The sequence below is a fragment of the Rhizoctonia solani genome, chromosome 9 (genome assembly GCF_016906535.1).
Source record: "Rhizoctonia solani chromosome 9, complete sequence".
Taxonomy (NCBI): domain Eukaryota; kingdom Fungi; phylum Basidiomycota; class Agaricomycetes; order Cantharellales; family Ceratobasidiaceae; genus Rhizoctonia; species Rhizoctonia solani.
In genome coordinates, this window is record NC_057378.1 from 280,795 (window position 1) to 300,348 (window position 19,554).

At 48.6% G+C, this 19,554-nt stretch overlaps 6 protein-coding genes across 6 annotated transcripts; 3 read left to right on the forward strand and 3 right to left on the reverse strand.

The window, feature by feature from the left end:
- Positions 1-267: 267 nt before the first annotated feature.
- On the reverse strand, positions 268-1,186 carry RhiXN_07628 (uncharacterized protein; the record flags this gene model as incomplete). Its single annotated transcript, XM_043327444.1, has 2 exons — positions 268-1,009; positions 1,101-1,186. The coding sequence occupies 2 exons, from the start codon at positions 1,184-1,186 to the stop codon at positions 268-270; spliced, it is 828 nt and encodes a 275-aa protein (XP_043182829.1).
- A 1,663-nt stretch (positions 1,187-2,849) lies between these two features.
- On the forward strand, positions 2,850-4,256 carry RhiXN_07629 (Zinc-binding dehydrogenase; the record flags this gene model as incomplete). The annotated part of the gene is made up of 7 exons (XM_043327445.1): positions 2,850-3,013; positions 3,063-3,088; positions 3,145-3,317; positions 3,368-3,426; positions 3,478-3,830; positions 3,881-4,020; positions 4,077-4,256. The coding sequence occupies 7 exons, from the start codon at positions 2,850-2,852 to the stop codon at positions 4,254-4,256; spliced, it is 1,095 nt and encodes a 364-aa protein (XP_043182830.1).
- Positions 4,257-5,758: 1,502 nt separating this feature from the next.
- Positions 5,759-7,375, forward strand: RhiXN_07630 (aquaporin, Major intrinsic protein family; the record flags this gene model as incomplete). The annotated part of the gene is made up of 11 exons (XM_043327446.1): positions 5,759-5,934; positions 6,012-6,036; positions 6,094-6,186; positions 6,238-6,309; positions 6,361-6,576; positions 6,634-6,652; positions 6,709-6,868; positions 6,924-6,994; positions 7,051-7,091; positions 7,154-7,239; positions 7,294-7,375. 11 exons carry the CDS (start codon positions 5,759-5,761, stop codon positions 7,373-7,375), a joined length of 1,041 nt encoding a protein of 346 aa, XP_043182831.1.
- Positions 7,376-9,412: 2,037 nt separating this feature from the next.
- On the forward strand, positions 9,413-12,679 carry RhiXN_07631 (uncharacterized protein; the record flags this gene model as incomplete). The annotated part of the gene is made up of 10 exons (XM_043327447.1): positions 9,413-9,557; positions 9,611-9,725; positions 9,772-10,021; positions 10,079-10,115; positions 10,159-11,529; positions 11,586-11,652; positions 11,703-11,794; positions 11,846-11,989; positions 12,042-12,556; positions 12,608-12,679. 10 exons carry the CDS (start codon positions 9,413-9,415, stop codon positions 12,677-12,679), a joined length of 2,808 nt encoding a protein of 935 aa, XP_043182832.1.
- Positions 12,680-13,653: 974 nt separating this feature from the next.
- Positions 13,654-15,405, reverse strand: RhiXN_07632 (uncharacterized protein; the record flags this gene model as incomplete). The annotated part of the gene is made up of 1 exon (XM_043327448.1): positions 13,654-15,405. The coding sequence occupies one exon, from the start codon at positions 15,403-15,405 to the stop codon at positions 13,654-13,656; it is 1,752 nt and encodes a 583-aa protein (XP_043182833.1).
- Positions 15,406-17,396: 1,991 nt separating this feature from the next.
- RhiXN_07633 (uncharacterized protein) lies at positions 17,397-19,175 on the reverse strand (the record flags this gene model as incomplete). The annotated part of the gene is made up of 1 exon (XM_043327449.1): positions 17,397-19,175. One exon carries the CDS (start codon positions 19,173-19,175, stop codon positions 17,397-17,399), a length of 1,779 nt encoding a protein of 592 aa, XP_043182834.1.
- Positions 19,176-19,554: the final 379 nt, after the last annotated feature.

Consider the following 19,554-nt stretch of genomic DNA (forward strand, 5'->3'; position numbering starts at 1 on the left):
TTCCAGCCTCGTTTTAGAGTTCTCTCCGGCCCAACCCCACCGACCGACGAAACTCGAAGACGGCTCCCGCTCGGCGTTTGAATTTTTTTCACCGGGGACCTACTACTGTTTTCAATCTCAGAGTTCGGGAGTATTCGAAGGTTCGTCGTGGGTGCAGCACGAGTGCGGGGAGGAGTTTGAACGATGTCCGTCTCGGGCGGCGGAATAGGAGCTGTTTGAGCAGCGGGAGTTAGGATCCAACCGTGACCGCTACAATGGGTACATTGTTCATTCTCCGCGAGGGCGAGGGCGAGTTTGAAGTTCGGGAATGAGAGGGGGAGCAGGAATCGAGATAGGAGCGAAACGAGGAGTAGGAGCGAGAGTAGATGTGGGTTTAGGTGCGGGGGCTTCCCCAGAACCAGACGCCTTCGATGGGCTGGGGAATACGCGTTGCGTCGACCTGGAGCCGGATGGGACAGGTGCAGTGAGAGGAAATGGGCTTGGAGCAGCGTGTGCCTCGGGTTTAGGAGGAGATGCCACCTGTGTGATTGGAGTATTCCCGCTGTTTAGAGAGGCGTGGCGTTTCAGCGCCTCAGTAATCGACCCGGACTTGTAAGGTCTCCGAGGAGGGAGTTGAGATGCCCGGGCGGCACCTTGCGCGGGCAGGCTGGCGCTTGGAGGTTTGAAATCTTCTTCGGGCTCCGTGTCGCCGTCGCTATCTTCAGGTTGAACAACTAGAGGTTTACGAGGGGCCGGAGGAGGTTGGGTCGCGCTCAGGCCCAACTGGACACTTGAATTGGCATTATGATAGGCATGTAGAGGAGAAGATGCGTTTTCATGATCGGGAGAGGGATCGGGTGTTGGTAGGCTACTAGGGATTGTGACAGGTCCGGGTGCATTCTTCTCATCGAGCGGAGGAACCGGACATATCCCGCTGTCGACATACGTCTGAGCATGTTCTCTATCCGTGAATACCGCCCAAAGTTCTTTTCCTCCTGGATAATCAGCTGTCTGTGCAAGAAAGGTTCGACTAAGATTTCAAACCATGGGATATCAGTCCAAAAATAGTAATCGGGGAATAGTCAAAAGCACGTGTTGTCGTCCAAATGAAAGATACTCACTAATCGTTATAAACTCCCGTTTTGAACCCTTTACGAACAGCAAATATCGCATCAGCTGGGTATGGTGATCTCACTTCTCGCGCCATGATGTCGACTGAGCCAATTCGAATCGGGATTTAAGCCAGGTGTCAGATAGGGATAGGTCAATAAAACTGTTGCGAAAACAGCTGTCAATTCTACGATTGATTGTCTACAATTGACTTTTCGATTGTGATATATAAGCTTTCTGTCTTGGCTAAACTTGAGCTATATCGAGGACAAAGGCAACTGGAGTCTTGGTCACGGGGTGTGGGGTGCTCACGGTAATCACCGGAAGCAATTTTGAGAATGTTCATAGTCGCGGCAACCAACAATGGTGGCACGAAATAATGTTGCTCTCAACCGATTCGCGTCCTCATGGGAATAATAAGACCTGAAAATATTCTTCTTTCTTGTCCACCATTGATCTTGTCCTGGTATATGAGTTCTTTCATTTCGCGTATTTCGGTGCCTATAGACACTCTAATATCATGCAGCATCGGCGAAGGATCGAAGGCCGCGGATCTTCACTTATTGGCCAGTTTGATTATGAATTAAAAAAAAATACAGCACTCGGATATATAGGAGCATGGTATTACACCTTTCCTCCGTTGGGGAACTGTTATATTTTGTCAAATCAAAGGGTATGAAGCGTTCCTTCAAAGCCGGTCATGCTTGGCGGGTAAGCTAAAGATAAAATTCGCCTATCTCTATAATAAACAACATCTTTCTAAATGAAGACGTTCGCTCTGAACTATCTTAGGAACACCATCTTATTCTTTTGGTGAGAAAGACGTCAGGAACTCGGTCTGTGCCTACCCACCGCTCCCGTTCATTCACTCCTTTCCACAGGCTTTAAATGGAAATGGATGGTTTTGGATTGCCCCTAGCTGTTTAAAGGCCGGAAGTCCTTTGGTTCTGAAAGTCGCATCGCACCTGTACTATATTTGTTCTGGACCGGCTGTCATTTACGGGAGCCATCCAATAGATGCAATCAAGTTCTTTTAAACATTCAAGGATAGTGAGTGAACGTTTGAGAAGACGAGTGTATAGCCACCATGGTTTCGTCTTCTGGAGAATGAGATTTGGCGAGCAACTCTTCAATCCCACATACTACAGGCATATGTAGTCAGGATGCATTGCAATACTCAAGATCTACATGGTTATGCGCGCGGAAAGCGCTACGCAGACGATTATAAATCAGAATATCCAACAACGGTCATCGATACCCGAGCATGGCTCATCAACCGAGGCTTGTGAATGGAAGGTAACATGTATCCCCAGTATCGCAAGGTCGCGTCAGCATATCTAACGAATCTCCCATGTTAGTTAGATATGTAAGCAGCTTTTGGTCATCCATAACCGATATAGTGATATAACTATGGAGGGTTCCTTGTAAAATACTCCAACCAAAATGGCCTGTGATCGAGTCATCATATCCAGGTCTCGGTGTTCAACGATTTGTGGTTGAAATTCCTTGGTCCCATCTTGAATATATTTAGTTTGGCAAGATATCCGCAAACTCCCGCTCCCCTCAACCACGTTGAACTGTGATCAAACTTCCACTAGTCCATTTCCCATCAAACTCCCGCACCCTAAAGCGGCGTCTCGCGCCCCGAATCGTGTGTGTCATGGAGTGTTATGTATTATGAGGATATGGCAATTCCGGGAGATATATAGATCGGGAACTGGCAGTCTACCTCTCGCAACATCGCTCTACACTCGATCTGAATGGCTTTCTCGATTCCTACTGTTGCAAAGGCCTGGAGATATCCTCCTAGTCAGCCATCCTCCTGGAACAGCTACCATAGCCTCGAGCTTCGCAACATCCCAATTCCTGTACCTGGCAAGGGTGAGGTCCTGGTAAAGATGCATGCTGCTGCCTTGAATAGTCGGTGAGCGCTGAATCGTACAAGTGATGAACTCGACCTGACTTCTATTTAGGGTAAATCAAGAAATTCGAACCGTTAGTAGATGCATACACTAACTTGGGCTTAAATATAGGATTTGAAAATCGGTCGGGGAGCTTATCCGAGCTCCCCGAAAGGGTACACTATGGGTCCTGATGGCGGAGGGCTTATCCCTACTTCCGATGGTACTGGTGAGATTGTTGCAGTCGGCGAAGGCGTAGCCGGGTGGGCCATTGGAGATCGGGTACACTCGCTTGTATCCGAAAGCTGGGTTAGTGGACCACTTAAGGTTTGTTTGTTTACTGAACTAGATGGCTTGACGTTAACATACTTCAAAAGCCGGAATACTGGCCAACAGCGCTAGGGTCAGAGACTCAGGGGTGTCTGGCCCAGTACCGGTCGGTGATCATGTCAATTCTTACTGAATGATTCTTATATATGCTTTCCAGCATATTCCCAGCTGAATTCATACTTCCAATTCCCGATCACCTGTCATACGAGGAGGCTGCTTCGAATATATGTGCCGGCATGACAGCATTCCATGCGCTGTTCGATAGCGGGAAGCAGCTTCAAAACTCAACAGTACTTGTGCTGGGAAGTGGTGGTGTCTCAGTGCTTGGCGCTCAGTTTGCCAAGGCTGCTGGTGCGCGCGTCATTGCCACCACTTCCTCACAGGAAAAGGCCCAAAAGTATAAAGATCTCGGGGTCGATCATGTGATCAACTATCGAGAGACTCCGAACTGGGTGGAAGAAGTGAAGAAAGTGACCGATGGCCAGGGGGTTGACCAAGTGCTTGAGATTGGTGAGCGCTCTGCACAGAGTGTGTATGTGTGTGGCCACTGATTTGACTAGGCGGAAAGGGAACACTTATGGGAGCAATCAGATCCATGAATGCAGGAGGGGTAGTTCATCTGATTGGCTCATCCCAGGATGACACCCCGATCACTGGCTTTTTCGATCTTACAGTTGCTCTCATGTCATCTGAAATCAAGGTAAATGATTAAGCTCGTTGCAGTTTCTTAATCTTACCGTGAATAATACTGTATAGCTTAATGGAGTGGCGGTTGGAGGCAAAGACGTTGGACAAAGACTCGACTCGTTCCTTTCTCAGCACAACCTCAACCCCTTTTTAGATCCGAAGGTGTTCGGATGGCACGATGCCAAGGAAGCCTTTGCTTATCTCGAGAGCGGAGCGCATTTTGGGAAAGTAGTAGTTAGGATCGACTGATTATCTGTGTGTGATTGAGCGAATATCTAGATTTCTCATTTGCGTTACCTGTTACTACTTATATTGGTGTATGCAAAGTCTGTCGTAAGGCTTGGAATATATGCTCATAGTCATCATAGCCATCGTGCTATCAAGAGAGAGTTCGTATCTTTAGTAGTACTGCGATGTGAGTGGCATTCTGGGCCGGAGAAAATGAGATATCGAATCGGTATAATATATTTTGTGCTGCCTGTAATACTCTCACCGAATAAGGGACACTAAGGCCTGTGTAGAGCTCAGTGATTCATCACGGTCCGCCTTGTATGCAAGACCCTAATGCTAATGATCGCCGGTAGAAACACCAAATATATATGCTCCCAAACGTTATCGGTTATTATTTGTGACCTTCTTAGTTTCAGCTGGGACAAGGTGTGTTGACAATGTAACTTTCTAATAATATGGATACCATCTATAAACGCCCTGGAGCTTTAGGAACTCCGGGGGTTTATTGTTGATATCAGATCCACACACACTAGATATGTGTAGATTCCAGCCAGCCGAAACCATTGAAGCGCTGTGTTGTACACTCAGCACTATTCCGCATCTATATTAAAGGCTCAGGAATTGTGTCCAAAGATTCCCCGCTCATTTTTGTAGTTAAATTTTCTTCCATACGCCTCTGAGTTCAGTTATATTACGAACATTGCCCTTATGATTGCCGGATGTATTGAAAAGGACTAGCTCTGAAACAGCTGTGTGATTCGCATGCTTCCAAACACAAAGTGAAAGGTTCAATTCGCGGACTAACCTCTAATTTTTGATCCTACTCCGGCTTATTCTGCTGTTCCTTTCCACATAACAACGAACTCAATGTGCGCCTATGAGCTTTTTGTGTATATTTCAACCGGCTTGCATTAGGGCTTGTGGTGAACCCAAATCTTCCAATAGATAAAGTTTTGATACTCAGTAAACCCTGGATTGGCTCGGCGAGAAGAACTTAAGTACTGGATCCCAATACGCGCGAGCTCCTGAAAGTCTACTGTTAGTTTGCTACCATAACGATACGCCGGTAGTACAAACATAATCATCTCTGAGTGAGACCTTTGCCCTAACCAACCTTAGTAGTTAAGGTATCCAGATGTAACGGAGGACTAGAAAAGATGAATCTAATCCCGAAGCAAAGCATAAACCCATTCAGATACGCCCTAAAAACTTCACGCTCATTTCCAGTAACCGGACACAAGGGGATTAATAAATCTACAACCTGACAACGCACCGGTAAATAAAGGAGGTAATAGTTTCAGCCATACGCCATCGACCTTGGGCTAGCGTCTGTCAGGATACCAGGACCGTAGCAACTTGATAAGCGAATAATCATGGTATAAGGGACATCAGTTGAACGAGCCAAGAGACTAACACCCATATCTGACCCCCCATCCCCCTCTTTATTCTACTAATTTCCTGAAATGTCTGCAACCATTCACGCTCCTTTTACTCAAACTCGCATACCTGATTTACCTAGCATGAGCTACCAGTCGAACCACATTTTTGGCAGCGAAACCATGCGCACTCGCTCGAGTTCAACTGACAGTCACGAGAAATACGATCAGCCCAAACACCTTACATGGACCCCCCAAGTTGAGTCGGGTGAATCACATGAGCAGATCACCGAGTTTCCCAATAAATGGGCAAAGTTTCGGTACGTGATGTCTCTGCCCCGAGCCACAGCCACTCCTTTGTACATATATTAATGTTCCCACGCAGTTCCTTTTTTAGAGAGCCCGCTGCTGAATTTCTTGGGGTATAGTATCTGTCTATTTCTTAATTACGGTGCCCTGTCTGACATAAGAGCTGGCAGACCATGATTCTCATCATTTTTGGTACTGGCGTCAACTGTCAAGTCACCCTTTCGAACTATACGATCTCATCGCGACCGCCTAGCTCAAAAGGAGTAGGTTTTTAGCATCGTTATAATTGGTCTTATCTCAGTGTGTGAGTACAGGAATACCTTTCTATTTCTTTTGGATGGGCCATCGGTGCGGCGCTTGGAGTGTGGGTATCGGGCGGTATTTCTGTAAGTGTCATTTTTTCTAGGAGTGGGACCACGTACGAACAGTTGCTATAGGGTGGTCACATCAACCCTGCGGTCACTCTTGCCCAAGCAGTCTTCCGGGGGTTCTCCTGGAAAAAAGTCCCCTTGTATATTACGGCTCAGATCTTGGGCGCATTCGCTGGTGCTAGCCTCGTGTATGCGAACTACTACGGGGCTATTGATATTTTTGAGGATGGAAAAGGGGTCAGAACCGTCACTAGAAGCGCCTCTATGTTCGCAACCTTCGCAGTGTGTATAATTTCACCCTTCAGACTTTATGTGTAACTAAGTTAAAACCTTTCATAGGCAGACGATCTTTCCAACTGTAGGTGCCCCAACTGTGAAGTTATGTGATATCACTCTGACTGTTATCCATAACAGTTCAGTGTTTCTTTTCGGAAGCTCTAGGAACTGCCGTTCTTCTTATTGTACTTGCTGCGATTACCGATAAACACAACGGGCCTCCCCCCAGCGGACTCGTTCCTCTCGCTGTCTTTATTACAATTCTTGGCGAGGGCGCATGCCTCGGTATGCAAACTGGGTATGCTATCAACCTTCACAACGGATATTACTTGACTAAACGAAATGAATGACAGTTACGCTATCAATCCCGCCCGTGACCTGGGTCCTCGCTTGATGTGCTGGATTGCTGGTTATGGTCGTGAACGTAAGTAGGCGTCCCTCTATATAGTAGCCTTATCTAGTAACACCAGAGTCTTTTAGTGTGGACCTATCGCGACCAGTACTGGCTCCATACACCTATCGTAAGCTTTGCGCTGACGCTATTACATAACTTATTGAACGTCGTTTTAACCCATCCTACCAGGCTGGTCCTATTGTTGGCGCTATTGTTGGTACCGCTATATATGACGCATTCATCTTCACCGGGCCCGAAAGCATTTTTAACAGGCAGTAAGTTTGACTGGTAAACTCGATGAGCGAGTCTAATGATAACCTCTATTGTAGAGATGCTGCTACTCGTCGACGCCGTCTCGATGCTTCTACCAAACCCAAGGTCGGTATTAGCTCGGACGATCAGATAGTCTAGATCGTAGTTTCATTACTTGAGTTGAGCATTACTGGCTCAAACCTGCTTTTGTTTTTTATTCGGTTGCCATGAATATCGGGTATACGCGTGGTGTATCAAGCTATCAAAACGCTCAAAGGATGTACAATAAGATCCTATTCAATCTTTATTTCACATCTGTAGTAGTCTCGTGTTATATTTTTAGTGCAGCAGCATACAAGAGAGTCAATATCTTTTTTCACTTTTACGCGCGTATCAAGTGATAAGTGGAGGTGTTTCAGTTGACGATACGAACCCTAGATAGCGGAGAGCGAGTCCTAAAAGGAAAGCAATAGCTTTCAAAGTTAGCATATCGATAAATAAAACTTTGATCCATTTATACGGAATTGTTCGATTATTTTCCGAAACGTAGTCATTGAGAGCCAGTGTTGAGAGGCCCACGTTACCCAGTGTATCTGCGCCTATTGTCACCAACGTCCATGTACCCTTGTATGGGCGTTGGCGAGACTTCTCCGAATTCCACAGGGTCTACAGTCACTATCCATCTTACCTATGCGGTAACAAAAGATTCAGCAGAATATAACATGGGGTCTAACTGGTTGGTTCGTGTTGGTATTTCAAGCGCCGTCGATTCGACGATGCCACGGAGAAATCTCCCGCACGTTATACCCAAGGCGCTTATATGGTTCGGGATTCCTACGCGTTACCTTGACACTCCGTCTTTTGCTCGTGCAGTCTGGTATGTTGTTTTCATATGTACTCGAGGAATCTACACTCGGAGCTTGAGTGGTTGGATGCCATATACACAACAGATCGTAGCCCTCAATCTTCACCGGGGGGGTTGCCTCGCTGCTTCTGTTCATTTGGAAAATCGATCAACCGGCTTGTTGAAGCACGTTTTGCTTTTTGACTGATATCAATTATTTGGCTAGGTGAAGAGGTTCGAGCTTGCATATTAGCTCTTCAGCTGGTAGTATTATTTTTATTTATGCATTTTGAGTCCTGCTTTGCATAGATAGATTAACCTAGAGTGCATGTCAGTTCACAATTTATATCATACTTTGATTACTGAGTACACTTCTTGCGATAGTCCAACTCAAAGTATCCAAATATCCACTATAAATCACTGGAAATAGTTATCTTCTGAGTTTTTATTTGGAAGATACGAGGCCCAGAACAATGAAGACGTTGCTGTATTCACGATTGCAGGAGTCCTCAGAGCGGGCACTGACCGACCAAAGTTAAAGGTTCAAGCAAGTGAAATGGGGTCGTTCAATGCGTACAGCATACGTTTCTGAGCCTTTTTTTTTCAGCGAGCACAATTTGGTCTTTTTGATCATTGACTAAAGTTATTAGGGCGTCGTCTATTCTGGGACTGTCGCAGGGGAGTATTGCTTTTCATCTCTTGTGAGTGGGCTAATGTAGACCGGGCATATCATACCGGATGAGCAGATGGTTCGTTCATGCACGCGTATGAGTTCTCGAGGCAAATGTTGATCAAATATTTCGATTAGAAGCTACCCAGGTTGCACGGCAAACAAGTCTCAAGGTGATTAGCGCCCAAACGTATTGTAACAATCATGACCACCGGCTACTAAATCAAAACAAGATTGCAAAAGCGGGATAAAATCAATTTGAGCAAGAGAAAGCCAGATTGAGTACGAGGTGAATATCACCACTTGTAAAAGACGAAATTGAAACAGCTACCGTGTGGAGTTCCGGACTAGGATCCTTCGGCCCCACATTAGCCGGCAAGTGGCATCTGTGCCCCGCACACCGGCAATTCACCCCCGCGAGTCAAGCCCAAGTTCCACTAGTACACAACCGCGCTCGAATAGTCCGACACCTACACGGGCGCATGGCGACACACGCAGTGCACCAGGCATTCTTCCCCAAGCGCGAACGCGAAGCAACTGATGTGGCCAAATTAGGCAAGCGGCGGTCACGAGACGCAGAGGCATCAACGGAAGCAATTTATGATCGGGGGAGAGGTGGCACGAGGCGGCAACAGGGCAACGCCATAGTCTTGTTTTTTCGTCGACGACAAGTAGCTGTATAATGAATGTGCACACACACCCAGCGCTAGCGGGCTTTGACGACATGCAGCAACGCCAGCGCCGCCAGACCCAGGTCTCGGTAGTCATGAGCGCAGGCGATCTGGCCGAGTTGACGCGCGAGGAGCATCGAGCCAAGTTCAAGCACAGTGAGCATTGGTTCTGCCCATCTGTCCCATACATCTGTTTATTCCCATTTAAGCAAAATTGTGCTCCTTTTACCAAAAGGGACAGTGCACCCGCACCTTTGACGCTTGTGCCTTTTTGCATACCGATGACCCCGAGATCATTGCAAAAATGGGCGGAATCCCAGCCAAGTGAGTCTCTGCGATGTCCCACAAGTTTATTTACTTAATTCCGCAGTGCTCCAAACCCGCATATGAGACCGCCCAACTCGGATCCCCACGTGAATCCACGCGTTAATTCGCTCACCGGCCGCCCCAGACCCCGCTTCCCGCCTGGCAGTCGCATCATGGGCATCGGTGTCCCCAAGCGCTCCAAACTGAGTGAAGGTGAAGCAGAAGTTGAAATGAAACGCACAGTGTGCAGGTTCTACTCGAGTGGAATGTGTGAATACGGCAAGGACTGTCGCTTTTTGCATGTTGTTCCCGAGGTACGCATCTCTACTTTTTTCAAGGATTATTCATACTGACTTGGCTTGGTACGACAGCCTGCCGACCAAGTCCAGGCGAGTCCCAAATCGACCAGTGAGTATTTGTCATATTTTATAGGCGTTGGCTTATAGTGTAGGCACCCTGTGCCGCAACTACCCCGGTTGCGCCTATGGCGACCGATGCGATTTCAAACATGTCGAAGTCAATGGCGTTCGCCCGGCTGATTCTCCGTTTTCGACCGCCTCGGCGCTTCCCCCTTCGGTCAGCGCTCGTGCCAGCCCGGCCATTGTCTCGCGTCCTCTTGCGGCCGAGCCCACCCCTATAGCACCCCCGCTCAGCCTGGGCGAACGACTTGGATTGTTGGGCGAACGAGCCGGATCAAGTGTGGTAGGGGAACGTACGTCGCGAAAGGAACTGATTCGGACTGCGAGCTTTGGAGAACTTCCGAGGAGGGAAACCGGGTTGCTCGAAGACCGTCGTCCAAGTTTATTGGACGAACGTCGCTCCAGCCTCCTTGAAGAACGTCGTTCGAGTCTATTGTCCGAAGGCCGAGGCAGCAGTCTCCTCTCTGAATCTCGACCCAGTCTTCTCGCAGACTCTCGTTTGCCTCTTACCCGCGGAGCATCCTACAACGGCACAGACAGCGTTCCATCCCCCCTCGCCCGTTCCTCGTCCCTCAGCCTCGCCGCCGATCGTCCCAATAGCGCATTCGGGTCTTTGCTCGGGCTTGGCTTCAACCTCGAACGTGCCCATGCATCTCAACCGCATACTCGCACGCACACTCCTATCCCGCGTGCTCCGAGCCCAAGTCCAACCCACATTGGTATCCCGCCAAGTCGGATCGTGCCTCATCCCGCAACTATTTTAGCGCCCAGCGCCAACGGATTAGGACCCAGCATCAACGGTCTGGGACTCGGACTGGGATCGTCCCTTCCCTCGACGACCCACACAGCCCCAGGCAGCGGCGCCAACACGCCGCTCATCCGAACACTCCCCCCACCAGGAAACGAGCTGAGCGGAACCGGATGGCGCGTGGCGAGCCCGCTCCCGCCGCACATCTCCAACGAGATCCAGGCGAGCACGAGTGTGCCGGGAAGCCCGCTGGCGCTCGCGCCCCGCAGTCCGCTCGCCAACGCGTTCGGAGACGGGTTCTTCAATTCGGTTCCTGCTCCTCCTGCTCCTCCCTCCTCTGCCCCTCCTCCGTCCTCTGCTCCTGTTCCCGAACGCAAGACGTCTGGGCTTGGGCTTGGACTAGGACTTGGGGTTGGGGTTGGGGCCGGGGCTGGGCTTGGACTCGGGCTTGGGTTGACTGGCGTTGCGCCGGACTTGGAGAGTGATGGCGAAGGGGACGTTCCCCCCATCATGAGCTATGAAGATTTCGCCGACGGGTTCACTACGGATCATGAGCACGACCACGAGCATGAACACGGGAGTCAAATCGGAGGCGATCGGGATACCGAACCTGATGCTGAGAAGAATGGCGGGGAGAGGCCGAGGGGGTATAAAAGTATGTTGTGTTTGTCTTGGATGGTTAGTTGTGTGGACTTATGAACCCTGGGTTAGCTCTGCCGTGCAAGTTCTTTAATCCGCTTTTGGGCAGGGAGTGTCCTGCTGGGGATGAATGCAACTTGTGCGTTTTTTGACTTGTCGAGGTGGATGATATGCTAACGGAGAGAATAGTATACACGATCAGTTGTTGTCGAACAATGCTGGTCTTATGAGCCCCGATGCTGGGAGCGCGGGCAAGGAGAGCATGCACCCTCTTTTCCGAAGTGAGTTTATCGTATCGTGTTCTTGATCTAATCGCTTACGCGTTCCAATAGCCCGTGAATGTAAATACTGGGCCGCAGGTCGCTGTAACCAGGGCGACGAATGCCCATTCAAGCACACGTACGGCGACGACGTTGAACATGGCTTGGATACCCAAGGTCAGGCACAAGACAGCAGGGAGAACCCGTACTGGAGGAGTAAGTCCCACATATATACCCCGCATCTCTCACCCTCTCACAGTTCATCCAGCCCGCCCCTGCAAATGGTTCCAGCAAGGCCAGTGCCTGCGCGGCGACAACTGCAACTACCTCCACACGCTCGAGACCCCTACCCCGGTCGTATGCAAATTCTACCCGACCCCAGGCTGCCGCAACGGATCCGAATGTCCGTTTGTGCACACCGACGACAAGGCCGCGTTCGAAGGGAGCGAGTCCTCGGGCGGGCCGAGCGGGAACTACGAAACGTCCACTGGTGAGAACGGCTATGGCGAACACACGACGTACGGAGCGATCGGCGAAAACGGAAAGAACGGGTTCGGCCACGGGATTTTTGGCCAAGGTGTCTTTGGGGATGGCGCGAACGGGTTGTTTGTGCCTAGTTCTGCCGGGCTCTATGAGAACGGCACGTTCCATGGGTATTCGTATCAGCCGAACCACGAGACGGACAAGATTCTCGAGGACGAAGATTCGGATGATGATGTCATTTTTGAGCCGATGCGCTCTACGGGTGGTGTCGAGGCCCGCAGTCCGGGTGGACTAAGTATGGTGCGTTTTCTTTTTTGCTTCGTTCTTGATCGAGACTGATAGGCATCGCAGCTGTTGAGCGGATTGGCTCTGAATGGCCACGCACAAGCTCAAGCCCAGGCCCAAGTCAACAAGGCCAACTAGAACGATCTAATAGACGATTTTCTGGATTTGAACAAGTTTTATCTGAACGTAATTATCTCTTTTTTTTGCTTTTATATTCAGCGCCTTTTCTCGATGCCCGCGTTTCGCTTTCAAGTTCCTGCGTCTCGCTTTCCAAATCGATGCGTCTTGCTCTCACAAGCCTCGGCATTATTTGTTTTTGTTTTCCAAGTCTACACGCGCTTTGCTCTTTCGTACATCGCCCATGACCATCATCACACACGCACTCGCGCGCGCGCTTTTCGCTCATTTCCGCTATCCCTCCCCCCTTTCCCTTGTCTTCTTTCCACCCCCCTGCTGACGCTATCGGTACTATACAAAATTTGTTGCACTCATTCTGATGTCCCTTAAGCCCGCTTTTATAAATGTGGGAAAAAAGAATTGTGTTAATTAGTTCTTTTTTTTGATATGGTTTTGAATATCAAGTTGTCTTGGATTGGTGATTTTGGTTTTTGGTAGAGTTCGGTCGTGAGATGCATTGGACGCGGAGTGTGGATCGCAAGGTAGGGGGCTATACGGGGGAGGGGGTATGCTCCCAAGTCGCACGTGCATAACGCATATCGGCGTATCCCGATGGTCATCTCTTTCCGCTGCTACGTACCTCCAGAGGGCTTCTCAGGTATGGCAAATGATTTATTGCGTTCCCGAGCGCTTGTAAGCTTTCAGGTTCTGGTTGAGCAGACTTCCCATCAGCCTCGCTGCATTATGCATGTACCTGGGTATGGCCGTCTGGACGAGACTCCGATAGCACCATGGTCTTGTTCACAATATCCTGGTCTAAGAATCCCCAGCAAAGATCAGATATCCATATGATAAATTCTGACACATGTTTCAAATTATTCTCTACATCACGTACACCTACGAACACTATAACCCCGTAAGAAACAAAATCACACAACGTTCAGGAGTTCGTTGGAGTGTTGTAAGAGCCAGGCATAGGCACAACAAGTAGCCTCTCACGCAACCTTATCCAAATCTCGGACCACTTTTACTTTCAGCCGATCGTCTTCGTCGTAGACCTTGAGTGCTCCATTGACGTAAGCGTATGGACTGTCACTTTCTGGGAGACTTGTAGTGTCCAAGTAGAACGCAGCGAGGGTAACGTCTCCAATCGGTGAAAAATTGGAAGTTCTTTGTTGCAAAACTAGGAAAACAATGCTGAAAAGCGTAACGGACAGTTGAAGTCCCAACCACCCAAACACACGTGCTTTGTTGACCTTGGCGACTAGGACGGGCAAGGCGGGATGGTAGCCTGAGACAATTTGCGACGTTGACACGAAATTTGCGATGGAGTTCCATGCAGCTGAGTATGAGCGAAGTAGAATTGCCTCGATATAATCGTTGAGGTTCTCTGAAATGTAGGGAATAGAGGTATTTTGGTAGGCCAAACCAGCTGCAACTGTGGCTGCCATCTCCAAAGCTTGAAAGGCGAGTGAATGCGGCTCAAGGGCAATTTGGTCATTGTTTTGTATCGTGGAACGGGATGAAATGATACACTGATAATCTTTGCATCTTCCCGCTCCAGCTCTAAAAGTGATCCAAGCGAATAAAAATGTGTCCATGTTAGCTTCATCTACGTATATGTATGTGTCCTTGGGTAGTCTTCGAGTTGCCATGGGACTCATTTTTTCAATTGAGCCAGCTGCATAAATTAATAGGCGTTTCTCTTCTATCGTTCTAGAAGCCCATGGGTTGATCGACCAGCCGGTGGGATTAGATAGATTCGGTATCAACAATGCAGCTCCCGCGACTATTGTAACGTTTCCCCCCGGTGATAGATTCAACGATGCGTACATAACGTCCTCGGGGTGCATGTTTCTGATGTAGTCGGGCAGCTCGCTTGGGTTACGTATCCATTGTATGGAATCGGTGGTGAAGTATGGGAGGGCAACCGTTTCAATAGTACTGTTGATTGCTAGCAGTTCCACAAACTTTGAGACTCTTTTAAAGAGTCCTTTCTCAGAGGCACGCCCCCAAGCAATGTTGACCAGACTTGGGCCCCAATGAGCCAAGCTCTGTCGAAACGTGGCACTCTTCAGATACATATCGATAAATGGCCCGGGAACTACCGATGCGAACTCATCTTCAAATTCCAGAAAGTGGATGGGTGTAGTCGACAAGCAGCTTATAGGTGTGTTCCGTGGATCCCAAGCTATGGAGCCCGTTATAATCGGAGACGTCAGATTTGCGGCCAAACTGATCAATAACAAAGTGCCGATTATGAGCGTGTGTATGCTTGCTGTGTAGGTTTGTGGCATGAGCACTCGGTACTTGACCAGCGCTTTAAGATCTTGGCGATGCAGACCATTTCTTTCCATTAGAAAGATGGTAATGGACCAACAAAGTGGGACTACCCATGCCATGAGCGCCCATTTCTGGACCACAAGGAGAGAGGACAGGACCGTAACAATGTCTGATTGTGTGAGAGAGAATGATGTTGGCAATTTTCCATCAATCGTTTGAACAAGTGGCCTACGATGGGTAGAGTTGAAGGGACGATTGTTCATATAATACATAAGCGTGAGGGCAATGCCGGTCGATGTGATGTAATGCATGACTAAGGGTAGTATGCTTGACGCCCGGGTCATCCACGGCGGGTTCTTTCTGATAGAAGTCTCTTCATCTTTGAAGACTGTCTTGTGATATAATGGAGTACCAGGGCCCAAATCGGAGAATATGTTTGACGACCTTAAGTTGAGAGGATTCATGTCTGTAACCTCCTGAAGTTTTATACAACTTATAATGAGTAATAGCCCGGAAATTGGTGGTCCATGTGACTTACAACGGGGTGAGAGTAGTTAGGCCCACTTAAGTTAACCGCTCAAGAAATGTGACTTGGCCCACAGGATAACGGCTGTATGAGAAAGAACGTCGATGGCGTATACAAGCTTATATGTGTGGAATCCCAGCAGTTAAGAAGGGTTTACTCCCATTCGTGGTCCGAGTGCCCATCAGGAATGCAATAAGTGGATAACAATAGAAGCTGATGCTTGTTTGTCTCGGTCCTGCAGTCTTGAACCGACGTTTATGCTGTTTTGGTGATGATAATTGATATATCATTATAAATGGAAGACCGTTGATTCATCAACAGCCAAGTGGGGCTAATCAAAGTTCGCACAGTACATGCATAACCATTGTGCACTGGTTGGAGAGCCGTAGTTGATTATGTAATGATAGACTTCCTCGAAGGTTGACAATGGCTGCCGCCAGACGAGACGAGGGCGTCTCTGGACCCCGTCACATGTCGGTCTCACCACGAGCCCGGGAAGGACACAAGGCATGGAAGCTCTTGCTGACAAATACCAGGTAATCAATAGTTGCCAGCTAGTTGTATTAGCTTCGTACTGTAACCACATGCATACTCTACGGGGACCCCCAGCACCCCATAGCGCTCAGGCGCTTAGGTTATGGGTCCAATTCATCCGTGGCTCCCCGCGAGTACTCCAGAGCTCCCTACGCATGATACCGGAATCCAGGGCAAGCAAGGCAGAAGCCCGCCCCCCCAGGTGGTGTTAAGATTAGCACCATGAGGCATCGAAGGAGGTTTGGGGTCTAGATATCACTCGGAGTCACACATGACATTATGCATCATCCAATGCGAGACACTGCCGTGCTGGCGTGGGCGGCTCGATACTCAATAAGGTATTCGTGGTATTGACATTAATGGACAAAGAAATACTCAACTCGGACGGGCTATAGAACTAGAACTCGATTGGGATGAATTTCCACTATTGAGTCCCTTGTAATAGGGACTGTCAATCAAGGCCTGCGGAGACACACGAGCCCAGACTTAGGCACTGGGTTGCATGTAATTAGTCACGTGATTGCCGATTCTGCTCAATCGACCATACTTCCACAGCGCATTCGGTCCGTTATCGCGCTTTTAGTTTGTTCTTTTGGCGCCCAACCTCCCATCCACTTTCTACAAGTTGTCTCGGGGACCGTCGTTTTCTCATAGAGCCTTTTCTCACCACTCCTTTTGCCCACTCTGCTCGACGATCGTCGACTTAGGCATCTCGGTGCCTCAGCTCCCATCCACGCACGCCGCATCAGATCTCTCATCCCCGCTGATTTCTGAAGACGGTCATATACGTATACATGTATATATCTATTTTTTTTAATATTACCTCGATGGGTACACGAAGGCACCATAGCTCAAGTTTAAAAATACGCTTACTCGGCACCTTGCTGAGAGGAGCAACAACATCCACACGTTATCTTGCCCTCATTTAGTGCTGTAGAACATTACATGTCTCTATCTCTAGAGAGCGCTTAGAAACGATGCAAATAATTCTGGGGGCTGTGGAAGAGCCATGTCGGTGGGAAATGAGAGCTTTTGGCATGTATCTACGCCTGAAATGTGAATTCTGCTACACTCCAAGGTAACCCTTTTCTATAGATTGGGAAAAGGAGTTGCGTTAGTTAGTTCTTTTTTTGATATGGTTTTTAATATCAAGTTGTCTTGGATTGGTGATTTCACTGCGTGCCTCACCTCTGGCAATTGATCTCTTGCCGTGGCATATGGATACCGAACGTATACAATGTCGGAAATCATAGTTGATAGTACATAGTTTAACATTTATCCGGTACATAAACAATGAAAAATACAAGTACGGAAGAAACAAGCAAATTAACAACAGCTCACAAGTTTACCGAGACGTCCGGAAACCCAGATATGGTTTAAATAATAAACAGAGTGTTAGGCGTCCGTATCTCGATCTTGTATCAGCCTCACTTTGAGCTTTCTATCTTCGTCGTCAACCTTGAGCGCTCCATGAAGAGAAGTATATGGACTGCCGCTCTCTGGGAGGCTTGTGGTGTCCAAGTAAAAGGCAACAAGAGTCACGTCGCCAAGTAGGGGAAAGCTAGAAATATTGCGGTGCAAAACAAGGAAAACGACGCTGAGAAGCGTAACGGATATCTGGAGCCCCAACCAGCCGAATACGCGTGCGTGGTCAACCTTGGCAACAAGGCCTGGAAGAGCAGGGTAATAGCCCGATGCGGTCTGTGACGCCGACATGACATTCGAGATTGCGTTCCATGCGGCCGAGTACGAGCGCACGAGAAGCGCTTCGATATAGTCGTCAAAGTTCTCCCATGGGTAAGGAATCGAAGTGTTTTGATAAACTAGAGCAGCAGAGACCGTAGCTGCCATTTCCAGCGCTTGAAAAGTGAAGGGGTGTGGCTCGAGGCTAATTCGAGCATCGCTCTGTATGGTAGAAGAGGATGACACGATGCACTGATGGTTTTTACACTTTCCTACCCCAGCGCTAAACGTGACCCAAGCGAACGCAAAGGGCTCTTCAGTGACCTTGTCGACATACAGGTATGCGCCGGGAGGTAGTCCTCGGGTTGACATGTATTTGAACTCGTCCATTGAGCCAACTGAATGAATCAATAGCCGTTTTCCTTCTATCGTTCTAGAGACCCACGGATCGTTCGACCAGTTGGTGGGATTAGATAGATCTGGTACCAGTATGGAGGCCCCTGTGAATATCGTAACGGCTCCTCCTGGCGACAGGTTTAATGATTGCTGCATAGCTTCCTCCGGGCGTATGTTTCTTGCATAGGCAGGAAGATCATTTTCGTTTCGTATCCACTCGACGGAATGAATGGCAAAGTACGGAAGAGTGACCGTTTCGACAGTGCTGTTGATTGCTAGCGTCTCGACAAGCTTTGAGACTACCTTGAGCACCCCTTTCTCGGGCTCACGCTTCCATGCAATGCCAACCAGGCCTGAGCCCCACCTAGCCACATCCTGGCGCAATGTGTCGCTGCTCATGTATAAGTCCATAAATGACCCAGGAATAACATCTCCGGACTCGTTTTCCGCTGATAGGAAAGGTATAGGAGCTGTGGATAAATAGCGTATAGGTGTGTTCTGTGGATCCCAAACTATAGACCCCGTTAAAAGAGGGGAAATCGAATTCGCAGCCAAGCTAGCTAATAATAAAGTCCCGATGACAAATGTAGGAGTGCTTGCAAAGTACGTCCTTGGTGCGAGTACCCGGTACTTGACCAGCGTTTTAAGATCTCGGCGATATAGGCCGTACTTCTCCATGAGAATGATAGCGATGGACCAGCAAAGGGGGACCACCCACCCCATGAGTGCCCATTTCTGGACTACGATGAGGGTTGAAAGAAGCGCAACAACGTCTGATTGGGCGAGGGAAAATGAGGTTGGCAGCTGTCCATCGATCGTTCGTACATAGGGCCTGCGATGGATGGTGTTGAAAGGGCGATTGCTTACGTAGCAGAGAACCATCAAGGCGATACCAGTTGATATGATGAAGTACATAGCCAAGGGTAGCAGGGTGGACACCCATGCTACCTGCGGAAGTTTCTTCTTCGCAATATCTTTACCTTCGTCTTCGGGGTATGTGTTTTGATAGAACAAAGGAACAGAAATTGGATCGAAGGGTGTATCGGATGGCTTCAAGTCGTGAGGACCCATGTATGTAGTTTTCAGAGTTTTCATACTAATAGTAAGCGACACTCCAGATGATATTGGAAAAGTAGTTAAAAAGATGATGACGAGGAGTTATGTATACTTGGAGTACCCGTTCAGGAAATGCGACTTGGGTCAAAAGATAGAACTGGTGGATCTGCAAGGGGAAAGGTTGACCGCATATACGAAGCCATATATGTTCAGAGCCCTTGCTGGAACCGGGCCACCCTGTTTCATTCCCGGGCCTCGATAGGAATGCGATAGATGGATCAGAGTCGAAGCTGATATTTTGCCTGTATTGTTCTTCCATTGGCCAACTACTCCATATGCCGCTTCCGGTCATTTCATAGAGGTATATTGCTGTGAAAGGAGGTTTGATGACCGACCAATACCTGAGCTGGGCTAGCCA